Below are 11,881 nucleotides of genomic sequence, written 5' to 3' on the forward strand. Positions count from 1 at the left end.
CTCTCTCCCCTCTGCCATCCAGGCCAGAAAGCATTTTTATTTTTTTTATTTTTTTTTTTTTTTCTGCTGAATCGGGTGTTTTAAGGCAACCCAAGCCGGTAAGGAAATGAGGCGGCGCCAAGGGAAGAGGAGGCGGAGGAGGTCATGGCAAAGCTGGAAAGAAAACTCACTAAAAACCAGAAAGAAAGAAAGAAGGGGAAGGGGGGTGGGGGAAGAATGTGTAGAAGGAAATAATACTCGGGGGAAGTATTTGTTGCGGGCATTATCCTGGGGTTTTCCCCCTTTTTATTGATGCTGCTTTCCATACACACACACCCCCCCTTTATTTAATTCATTAAAGTCTCCAGAGCTGCCTTTATGTGAATAGACAGCGGTCCTCCCTTCTCCCAGCACAGCATCCCAAGCATTCACTCCCTGAAAAGTCCTGCCCGCGGGGTAGAAACCATGAAATGCGCCTGAAAAACCAACCTTTTGATTAGAGCTGACAATCCCCGGGTGCCCAAACCCTCCCCCCTCTCCTGGGATAGGAAAGGAAAAATGACATCATCTCCAACCCCCGAAACGTGGGAAGAGCCCGGGGTGGGAACGGGGAACCTCGTGGCTTCTCCCTCCCTCCCTCCCAGAAGGATTTAATAAGCAAAGGGGAGAAACTTTCAGAAAGTGAATTTAAGTGACACTGAGAGCATCCCACCGCCAGCATCAGGAGAATAAAACGCTCCAATGAAGGCATTTGCTTTTTAAAACCAGTATCTTCTCTTTTTGGGACTGGCCACATTAGGCTTGGCCTCTGATCCTGCAAATCTTTACCCCTTATGTTGATAATTTCACCTCCATCGCTGGCAACGTGGCTCTGAGCCTGCCTGCCTGGGCAGAAATAACGCCCAAAATAACAGGCAACCAACCAAAAAAGCCAAAGCATCTTTATATCTCGGTTATTTCAGAGCCAGTTGCTCCTTTCGAACGCTTTCCATCATCACAGAAAAAAATAAAAAAGAGTACTTAAATAAAAATAAGTAAATAGGGGCAAGGATAAAGCATGGAAAACAAAATAAAAAATTGGGAGAGCGCACGAAAGAGATCTTTGAGCTGTGACCCTATTTGCAGACATTCAGGTGCCGGCAGAGCAAGCCTCCTGCAAGATGAATAGCTGAATAAATATTGATCCTTCCACATCTCTCAGGACTTGGGGAATATGTACGTTTTTACCTTAGAAAGGAAAGGAAAGTGCTGCAGGGAATCAGTGCAGGCTGCCCCACGGCACCACGAGAGGAGAGGTGCAGAAGCAGGGCTGCTGTAAAGCTGCCCTAAATTCCTTTTCAGACACATCTGGCTAATCCTGGAGGTGCACAGGTTTCCCAAGGAGTGTGAAAAAACTTCTGAAAGTGTCTAAAAATCTTCCCCTCATCAACAAATATTCTTCAAAATAAATAATAAACGTAATAACTACAAAGAAAAAACCCATAAACGTCATCATTTCAAACTAAATAATTAATAACCATCCTCTTTCCTAGCATTTGCTGAGATTTCGGCCATAGGAGGAGATGGTCTAGGCCAGAAGAAAGAGAAGATGCTCTTAGGCTTGGGTGATAGACAGTGAGAACCACCACCACGCCGGACCCTGCCATAGGCCAGGGGAACGTGATGGAGATGAAGATAAAAGGTCTCTGCTTTCCATCACTCCAACTACCACATCTATTGAACACCAGAACCTCCTCAAACCATTTTCCCTCCTCAACCCATTTTTTTTTTTCCAGGATAAAAGAGATTTGCAGCATCAGAAGAGCAGCAAACCAAAGGAGGGGTGGGAGCCAACGGCCAACAGCCCCCCCAAAGCCAAGCCTTACTATGTTCATGAGGGTGAGGACGTAGTTCTGGACGTGCTCCTTCCCGTGGAAACGTACGACCGAGTCATCCACCGCCAACAAGACCTCGATGTTGTAGTCATCCTTCCTGGCGTGGCGCCTCTTGCGCTCCGCGTCCCCCAACTGCTCCGTCATCAGCTCCAGGGAGTTGGGGAGATCACCCACCCGCACGCCGGGCACTAAGAGGGACAGAAAGAGAATCAGCCAGTGAGGTGACCCAACATCAAGGTGACAATCCAAGAACCCACTAAGTTCAGCAGGAAAAATAAATCAGGATGTTTAACTCCAACGAGGCTGATGATCCAGCTCGCTCTATGGGTGGGGAAATGGCTCTGAATTGGGAGCACCAGCCCTAAAAGATGCATCTATGGTCCTCCACTGACCACTGGGTGGTGGTGGGACACACCTGGGTAGCTAGGGAGGACACAAAAAAGGCTGGGAGCTTCTCCTTGACAGCATCCTTCATCATATCTTTCATCATACCCTTCCTTCATCCCCAGCAGTCCCTTTGAAGCTCTCAATCGCAACTCCATTAGTGATGCTACAAAAGCAACGAGCACACCCTGGAAAGCTAATTACGGTGTAACAAGAGATGAATAAAGACCAGGGAAGGCTGATGCCTCTGCATAAATACAAATAGGTTCATAGAGTGCTTTTTGCCCAACGTTGACCCCACGCTCGTAAACACTTCTGGGTGCGCTGGGCTTTGTGAGGGTGAGAGGGGAAGTCAGCAGGCGATTTATGCACACAGAGGGCTGTGATGCTGTTAAAGAAAAAACCCCCTTTTTCTCCTTTGAGGCAAAGGAGAAGAAAGAAAAGGACACGGTGCTAAAAAAGTGCCATAAATTATGAATGCTGGGAAAAAGGAAGGACTTCTGTCATCTGTTAAAAAGTCAAATCAAGGCTACATTTTACGACGTACAGGCGATTAAAACAAGACTGCAGCACCTACATCTCCAAGTCATAGGGAGAGGCAAGTCTGACTCCTTCTGACCCCTTCACTCATGAGTCCCAACTCTGCTTCCCATCCCAAGGCCGGTGTGATCATCCATGGGCCTGATCACACCCATCTAGGAGATTCTTCCTCTTCAAAGGGAAGAGTAACTCATATATAACTCAGAATCCCAGAATCTTCATGGTTGGAAGGGACCATTGAGATCATCGAGTCCAACCAACTCATCCAACTTTGACCAAATTCACAAGAATTTCGAAGCTCCCAGTAAAAACCCAGCGTGTTCTTTCCTTTCTTCTCACTGGTGACCAAACCGGCAGTGAAGCCGGGCTAAAGCCATAGGGCTAGACGTGATCCTGAAGGCATGTGGAAGGAGAAATCCTTCCCCCCTCAAGAAATAGTTATTATCAAGATAAGACTAGATTCGAGGAGGGCCTACCTTGGGGGTGTAGGTCTTGGTGGGGCTCAGCACCATCCTGCCGGATGGCCGACCGGCGGTACACCACATGGGCCCTCCCGTGTTCCTCTGTCTCCTGCTGCCCCCTCTCCAGGGGCTCGATGAAGAACTCGTTGCTGTCTGTCCGAATCAGGCCAGCCTGGACTCCACAAAGAAATAAAGGAAAGGGGGGAGAAAAAAAAAAAAGGTGTGTTTTTATAGAATACATACTCAATCTACTCATCGCTGATCGATGGAGTGAATGCAAGGAGAAAAAGCATCCCGAATAAACCGGGTGTCCCATAGCTGCTCCATGGCACTGGCTCACGTTCACGTACAACCACCTTTCATTTTGTAGACTGAAAAAAAAAAGAAAAAAGAAAAAAAAAACCAAAAGGGGGACAAAACCAACTGAACAGAAAAAAACTGGCCACGGTTCAAGTTATGTCTGTATATGGCTAGGAAACTCCGTTCCTTCTCATCAGCAATGAGTTTTTCTCCCTGCACGTCAGGAATAGAGGCTGCATGGGCTCCCACGCCACCTCGCCTCCCCTCCATCCTCCCCATCCTCATCCTCATCCCCATCCCCACGGTGCTAGGGGGGGAAATCAGCCATTTCTCTGGCACAGCTAACTGCTGTCCCAGCGAGAAGGAAGGAAAAAGAAACCATCGTCTTCGTCCCACCAAGCGCTTGGGAATTAATGCCGGGGAATCCCTTTGGAAGAGAAGCTGGAAAGCCTTACGACTCCACCTCCCAAACACGGGGAGGGGATGAATGAGAGGGCAAACACGGTTGGAAATGTTGTCCTGGCTACCAGCCCGCTCCTAATTAACACCAAGCTTCCCACCAAATCCCCCTTGACATCAGCTCCAGCATTGCTACCCCACGGCACCAGCCGGCCTGGGCCTCGGGCAAGCGAAGGGATTTGGCTTCCATCCCACGGGCAGCCCCCACCACCACCAGCCCAGCATTTTTTCACAGCTCCCTCCATCAGGGAGCACGGTCCTGCTGTCAAATAGCTGCCCAGAAAGTGCAGGCAGAACATATGGACCCCTTCTTACAGCAAGGCCTTCAGCGGCGTCTCCCTCCTGGAGTCCTCATGGGGGCTGGGGTATTAGAACCGCTCTCATCAAGAAAAAATAAAATAAAATAAAAACAAAATATACCCGTAGTCCTTGCACAGAGCTTCACACAGACGTGAGCTCTGTTAAGAGGCAAAGCTGGGGCTCTTCCAAGCCCTCCTGGGTCACTGGATCCCCCTTTGCATTCACGTACCATTGCGTTCACCGTGGCATCAGCCAACCTGGCTCTGTCAGACTTCATCAAATTTCCTGCTCCACTTGGGTTTTATTAGCTGCTTAACTCCTCTGGAAAGCAGGTTTTTGGCTGGTTTTGTTTTACCTCCTTCCCGAGGAATCTTAAGTACGGGCAGTTGTGCGAGGAACAACTCGCCTGACACACGTATCTCAGATCCTGCCCACAGGAGACCTTCAGGTCACCAGAGCAGGACCTCTCTCCTGCCAGGGCTTGTCCCACCACCCCTCAGCCAAGGAGATGAATCACAGAATCACAGAATGCCTAGGTTGGAAGGGACCTTAAAGATCATCTAGTCCAACCATAGTAAAAAAAAAAAAAACTAAAAAAAACCCCACAACAGTAAATCATATTCCCAAGCACCATATCAACTCATCTTTTGAATATCTCCAGGGATGATGCCTCAACTCCTTCCCTGGGCAGCCCATTCCAAACTCTGATAACCCTTTCTGTGTCAACATTTTTCCTACTCTCCAATCTGACCCTCCCCTGGTGCAACTTGAGGCCATTTCCTCTTGTCCCATGGCCTGGGACTTGGGAGAAGAGCCCAACCCGCCCCTGGCTACACCCTCCTGTCAGGGAGTTGGAGAGAGCAAGGTCTCCCCTCAGCCTCCTTTTCTCCAGGCTGAACCCCCCCAGCTCCCTCAGCCTCTCCTCAGGAGACTTCTTCTCCAGACCCCTCCCCAGCTCCGTTGCCCTTCTCTGGCCCCGCTCCAGCCCCTCAAGGTCTTTTTTGTGGGAAGGGGCCCAAAACTGGACCCAGCCCTCGAGGTGGGGCCTCACCAGTGCCCAGGACAGGGGGACCATCACCTCCCGAGTCCTCCTCCCCATGTTGTTCCTGACGCAAGCCAGGATTCTTTTGTACTTCTTGGCAACCTGGTTCCTGTTCAGCCAACAGTCGACCAACACCCCCAGGTCTTTTTCTGCTGGGCAGCTTTCCAGCTGTTCAACTGGCAGCTTTCACAGCCAGGTTCAACCAAGAACCTGGAGCCCCAGGCGAGGTGGTGGTGGTGGTGAGGCAGAGATCAAGCCAGGGAGCCAACCCACAGGTCAGGTCCAGTGATGTTTGGGCAAGTCCTTGATGGTGGGGCAGGTCCCAGCCATTGCTCTTTATTGTATAATAAGAGAAGTTGGGCATCCATCGCTTTGCACAAAAATGAATAGCTATGAAGGGCAGAGAACTGGGCATCTGACACTGGTGTCACAAACACACTTGGATTTTGCACGCATGAATTATGCTGATGATTTCCCACCAACTAACATGCCTCCAGCTTGCACATCTCTACAAATTTGGGGCTGGAAGGGACACTCCTGCTACCCAAAAATCACCCGGCACAGTACCCCGGCCAGCATCCTATTTTAGCCCTGTGGCAGAAGCAGCAAACCCTGCCTGAGGAGGAGGTGGTCTGATGGGACACCTCTGTCCCCTCAACAGCCCTGCCACGGGGCGTTTCACCCAGGAGGAGGCACCCCAAAGCCAGTTTATGGGTTTTAAGGCGAAAAGCCTGGATTTGCTGAGTCAGGCAGCCAGAGGAAAGCTGCGCCGCCGCGCCGGGGCAAGGCTGGATTAAAATATGAAAGAGCCTGGTCCCGAGCCACAACCCACTTGGGTTTGCGCTGCTCGTGACCGATTATATATGGCTCAAGAAATAAAGCAGCCCAGATTTTCTCGCCCGTGCTTTCCCCCAAAGGCGGGACGCAACACACCGTAAAACTCCAGCCACGGCCCATGGGCAAAGGGGGTACTGGGGGGGCTTGTGCCATCAGGGTAGACTGATAAACGAAACAGAAACTGCAGCATTTTGCAAATAAAAAAATAAAAAAAATTAAAACACCACTGCAGGAGGCATGCACCAACCTGCTCGGTCTCCTAAAGGAGCAGCTGGGGTTGTATTTCAGCATGTCGGGAGGGTTATAACCGTAGGGAGGCAGCAAGAGAGGCCAGACGCCACCCAAAAAGCCCCAGTGAGCTTTCCTTGGGCTCTTGCCAAGAGATCCATCCCATCCCATCAACGATCGACTTGCCACAGGCTTCCCACCCCCGGTTCTATTTGGCCTAGTAATAGCAAATCAAATTAAATCTGGCAAGGTAGGACTATGGTTACCGATATTTCTAACTGTCTGCAGCTCTTTGGTAATTCCCAAGCTAGAAAACAGCCCTTTGAAGACAATTTGAGTGGAAAGAGGGAACATGTACTTCTTTTCTTTCTCTTTTAAGGAAAACATCAAACTCCCTTCTGCCAGCTTGCAGAGGGTGAAGTCTCTTTTCCAGCTCTCCAGGCTGTGGGAGAGAGGAACTGGCCCTGCTGGTCCGGTGCCAGCCTCCCAAAGTGGGGGACACCCCCCCCCAGCACCCTGGGTACCCGGCTCTTCCACCACCACTGGGCAAAAAGCTCCAACTCCCACAGGAATTCAGGAAATTCTGACACTTCGATGCAGCTGAAATGTGGAAAAATTAATAAACCCGCTTCACTCGGCCAGAGAAGCAAACAGAGCCGAGGAGGGGGAAATCCAGCTGCGTGCATAGTATGTATTTTTCCTACCCCATTCACACTTAATTTGGACAAAAAGTCCCCGAAAGCCAGGCTGTGTGAAGGCAGGCACTGTCACTAGGCATCACTCGCTCCTCTTTCATCCAGAGATTACCCAACGAGGGCATCTGGGGGGGGTTTCGGGGAGGGATGTATCTGGACCACACCTGGCAGCAGTTGGAGGGGGCACACATGGCATCAGGGCATGGTCCAGAGATGCTCTGTCACTATTTTGGTACCTCTCTGGCCACAACTCAGGCTTTGCAACCCATCTTAACTCAATGCTTTGCACTCCTCGACTGCTTTTCCCTGCTCTTGCTGCCAAGGCAAGAGATTTTTGGGATGCCCACGGACAGGGAGCCGCTCCAGCTGGGCTTCACCCAAGCCAGGACTCAAATGTAGCTCCTGATGGGGTGAGGGCACAGAGACAGGCTCAGTCCTAACTAATTAATTAGATTTTCAGACCAAATAGGGCCTGGCTTTCTTCTCACAGCTAAAAATTAGGATTATCACATGGGAGAAAGCGCTCGTTATCCAAGTAAAAACCAAACTAGCCCAGGACCTCACCCTCTGGACATTTAAACCAGCACCTTTTTTTTTTCCTTCTTGATATTAATCCTACAGTTCAGGAGTTGCAGGGAAAAATCTTGGAGGATTTTTGGATATTTTTTTGCACTGGGGCATCGTTATAGGGATTGTTTCTCCCTTCACCCCTTGTTAATTACTGCTCCCCAGGGCATTTGTGCTTTGCTGATCTGCTTCCACCCATCCAGAGCGAGCCAGGGGACGGAAAACGCTGGCTCTACAGTTTGTCAGTGTTTGATGGGAATAACCCCAGAGGGGGAAAAGTCAGGCGTGGAAAGCAAAGGCAGATGATAATTCTTCACCCCGTCCCTGCAACCAGCAAAGCTCCAAGGAAGCCAGGTCAACCACACGCTTCGAAAGCCAGCGTGGAAAGAGACGTGTCTGCTGGGGGAGATTTTTGACTAATGCTACTTTACCAGTGAGGAATTTTTTTTTTTTTGGTGGCTTGGATCAGCTTTGAAATTATGTTACAGAGGACAGCATCTTCCCAGCCTGGTATGAGACACCCTTGCTAAAAAAAAAAGCCAACAAAAAAAGCCAGATTTTCACGCGTGGTGGATGCCTGCAGCAAATAACAGCTGTGGAAGGTGCCGTGGGTTTGGCATCTGTGAAACAACAACAAAAAAAAATAAGCTCACTTAGATGGCTAAATATGGATTTAGGAAAGACTAAATGTGTACTCTCTTTTCAAGAACTGGTTGGTTGGGGTGGTTTTTTTCATTATTTATAATCTCGGTCTCCGTTTATACACAGCGTAATCTCTTTGTGTACACAGCCATCATCTGCACCATCCCAGAATGCTTCCTCCGAGCAGAAACCAGCAGTCCTGTGCCTCCCACGCACACCATGACCCCCTTCTGAAGCTCAGGGATAACTTCCAGTAAAAAAGTCCACAGCAATCCCAGGGTACGTGCCTATCGACGAGCTACAAAGCGACCTACAGCCAGTGCTCCCCAAATTAGGTCAGTTCCTACCAAGCACCACGTTAACAACATTCCTGACCACCTCCATCCCTCCCAGATGCTCTGCTGGGTCATGCTGGAGGTAGAGCATGGTCATAAAGAGCATCCTCCCATCCCATCCACCCCTCTCACCGCCTTGAGGTTCTGTTTCTTGCCCCATCTGCTACATCAAGCTCTTTTCACTGCTTTTTTATTTTGAGGGGGTCCTTTTGATCTCACAGCTCCTCCAAAAGGGGATGGACCCTGAGCAGATAGAAGCTGTCGGACTAACTTAAGCCAGAGAACCATACAGCAACCTACACCAGCCAGAAAAACCCATGAGAGAGAGAAACCAACTGCTACGTTGGCCGTATCTCAAAATCCTCTTGACGGGGGGAGGAGCAGAGCCCCTGCTCGGGCTCCGTCCTCCTGACCTCTTCCCCCAGCCTACGATCACCACATCTGCTTCGCCAGATGATGGGAAATTGCTGCTTGAGGCCAGGGCATTTCTTTGTTGGCCATGGAGCAATAAATACATTGCAGGAAGAAGTAAGAAGAAAAAAAAAAAAAAAAAAGCAAAAAAAAGGCAAAAAAAAAAAAAAAGTTGTGTTTTTCTTTTCTCTTCCCTAGTGCTGCTGGAGCTCCACATGAAGAAACAAACCATCTGTGAGATGACACATCAGCAACCACAGCCCTAACATCGCTGATCCTGGGGGGAAAGCTGCTTCTTCCTTTACACAAGCTTAAAAAATTCGGACCTTGGGGGGTACCATGGGTGGCAGGAGACAGGTGTGGCTGCAGAAATCCTCACGGAAAAGAATCCTGCAGGACAAGCTACATCCTAAATTGGCATCGCTGCTGCAGCCTGCCACCAAGGGACGGCTGGAACAAGGGCAAAAATAATGACAACCCCCATCTGAGAAGGTGTGCGAGGGGCTGAGATGGGAGAACTTGGGATTAAAGCCTAGAAAAGTCAAAATAAAGCCTACATGAGATGGAGCCTGAGAGTAGAGTGGGCTCTGGGGAAGAAAAACCCCCTTAAGATCATCCTCGCTGCATCCCGGCACGGCGGGGAGATGGACTCGGCTACGGATGGCTTCCAGCATCCCTGAGCTTGTGATGCCACCAGGAATTATGCCTACAATGCAACCTGCACACTGGAAAAAAAAACCCAACCCAGCTTTTCATTCCAGACGCAGCCACTACCAGTTGCTCGCAGGACTGGTAGGAAATACCTTCAAAGCTTTCAAACCTGCCCAAATTCACCAGCCCACGGAGAAAGTTCACAGCTTCTTCATCCGATCGCAAACAAGACGCTTCAAAAGGTGTGGATTATGTGCCCAAATTGTTGGCACCAAAAAAAACCACCCCACCAACCCACCAAGCAGTATACGTAGGCGAAATACGTATTTCTAGCCACGCTGCTCTATCATTTCTGCTCATATAGTAACACCAGGCACTGTATAAAAAGAAAGGAATGCCAAATTGTTCGTGCTAGCAGCAGCCAAAATTGGCTAAGGAACTCCCAGAATAAAACAACCCAAAAAAAGAAATGTATTAAAAATAAAAAAAATAAAAAAAAAAAAGGACAAAAGAAGACATTTCTTTCAACCCAGGAGTAACGTGAAGTGGTACCAGGAGAAAAACGCTGGCACCTGAAACACGAATTAAATTGGCTCCAAGGAAATTTGAAGGGCAACGGGCCAAAGGTGTAAAAATAATAAGAAGAAGCCATTCCTCAAGTTTATCAAACGTACGAAACCCAGGGGCAGACCAGACACTGAGGCTAAAGGAGGGAACAGAGCCTTTTAAGCAATTAAAGCTCTGCAGCGGCAAGTTTGGGATGCTGAACTGCGCTCACTCGGTGCTCAGAAAGCCCCAAAGGCTCCAAGTAGGGAAAAAAATGAGAGGTTGTTCCCCAAAACAGGAGCGGGAGCAAGATGGCACACTAAGAGTGATGTCAGGAGATGCTCAAGCTCACACAGCCTCATTTAAGAGGTGGAAAACGCAGCAAAATAGTTCCTGAAGTAAAAAGGGGGGGTGAGGGAGGATGCAGCAGCATCACCAGCGGCGTTGGGTACCAGCCCAGAGGCAGGGCAGAGCCTCAGGGCATAATGGCATCTGACAGTGTCCACCTGTGGGCAGGAGGCAGCGGGGACATGGGACAGGTAATGTTTTTAACCATTTTAAATAAATATAGCAGTGGGGTGAAGCACTCACACGTGAAGTATCCTGCCCTGCTTACACCGCAAGCCACGTGGGGACAGTGGCCAGCCAGAAACGGGGAGATGTCCACCTCAGGCATCATGGATGCCCCATCCCTGGAGGTGTCCAAGGCCAGGTTGGAGGGGGCTTTGAGCAACCTGGTCTGGTGGGAGGTGTCCCTGCCCAGGGCAGGGGGGTTGGAACTGGATGATCTTTAAGGTCCCTTCCAACTCAAACTAGTTCTACGATTCTACAATCATCAAAAAAATCAGGTTTCAGGAAAACTGTGGTCCACCTCTTTTGGAGAAACCCACCCTGAGAGACAGGCAGCGTGCACAGACCACCCCTTCCGAGCCTGGGTCCTTACCAGTCCGTCACAGTTGCTGATGGCCACGGCGGCGCCGGGCATGCCGGAGATGTCACCGGTGAACAGGCAGCGCCGTCGGAGGGGTTCCCGAAAAAGCACCTCAAAATCCTCCTGCCATTCAGCCACGGCCCCCGGCGGCACCAACCGGCGGTTGGGCCTCAGCCGGAGGTGCAGCTCCTTCCCAAAAACCGTGACGTTGAAGTAGAGCCAGCGGCGTTGGGGGGACTCATCCAGGGGGCTGCGGGGGATGCGGCGGCGGCGGTGATGGTGATGATGGTGGTGATGATGATGGTGGGATGGGGGGCAAGGAGCTTCTCCAAACCCCACCGCCACCTGGCCGGACACCACGTGTGAGAGGAAGCGACCCCGGCAATCGGCGCTGAAGGGGACGATCACACCATACTCGCTGAGTTTGCCGGACAGGAGGAGCTCTGCCAGGGGAAGGGGGGGAAAAAAAAGAGGGAGGGAAGCCATGGGCATGGAGCATCCCCCACCCCGGGGTGGCGGTGGCCAACCCAAAGAGTGGGGTTGCCTTTGGCGAGCCCCACAACCCCCCCACCCCTTCTCTTTGTAGCTTCAACTGGGCAGAATCAACTCGGGTTGATGTGCTCCAAGCGCTCCAACCAGTTCCCACCAGCCTCCACTCGTCTCCCCCCCAAAATTCCCCATCAAAACCAACACCCCCCC

The 11,881-nt window shown here is 50.4% G+C and overlaps 1 protein-coding gene across 1 annotated transcript in view; it reads right to left on the reverse strand.

Annotated features, from left to right (window-relative positions):
* The window catches only part of ADAMTS14 (ADAM metallopeptidase with thrombospondin type 1 motif 14), a gene marked incomplete at its 3' end in the record, with an annotated part of 71,765 nt that overhangs the window by 33,632 nt on the left and 26,252 nt on the right, over positions 1-11,881 (reverse strand). Inside the window, 3 exon segments of the mRNA XM_014940356.1 lie at positions 1,845-2,041; positions 3,254-3,410; positions 11,195-11,625. Coding sequence (XP_014795842.1) covers positions 1,845-2,041; positions 3,254-3,410; positions 11,195-11,625 — 785 coding nt within the window.

This window comes from Calidris pugnax, unplaced genomic scaffold (genome assembly GCF_001431845.1).
Source record: "Calidris pugnax isolate Ruff unplaced genomic scaffold, ASM143184v1 scaffold39, whole genome shotgun sequence".
Taxonomy (NCBI): Eukaryota; Metazoa; Chordata; class Aves; order Charadriiformes; family Scolopacidae; genus Calidris; species Calidris pugnax.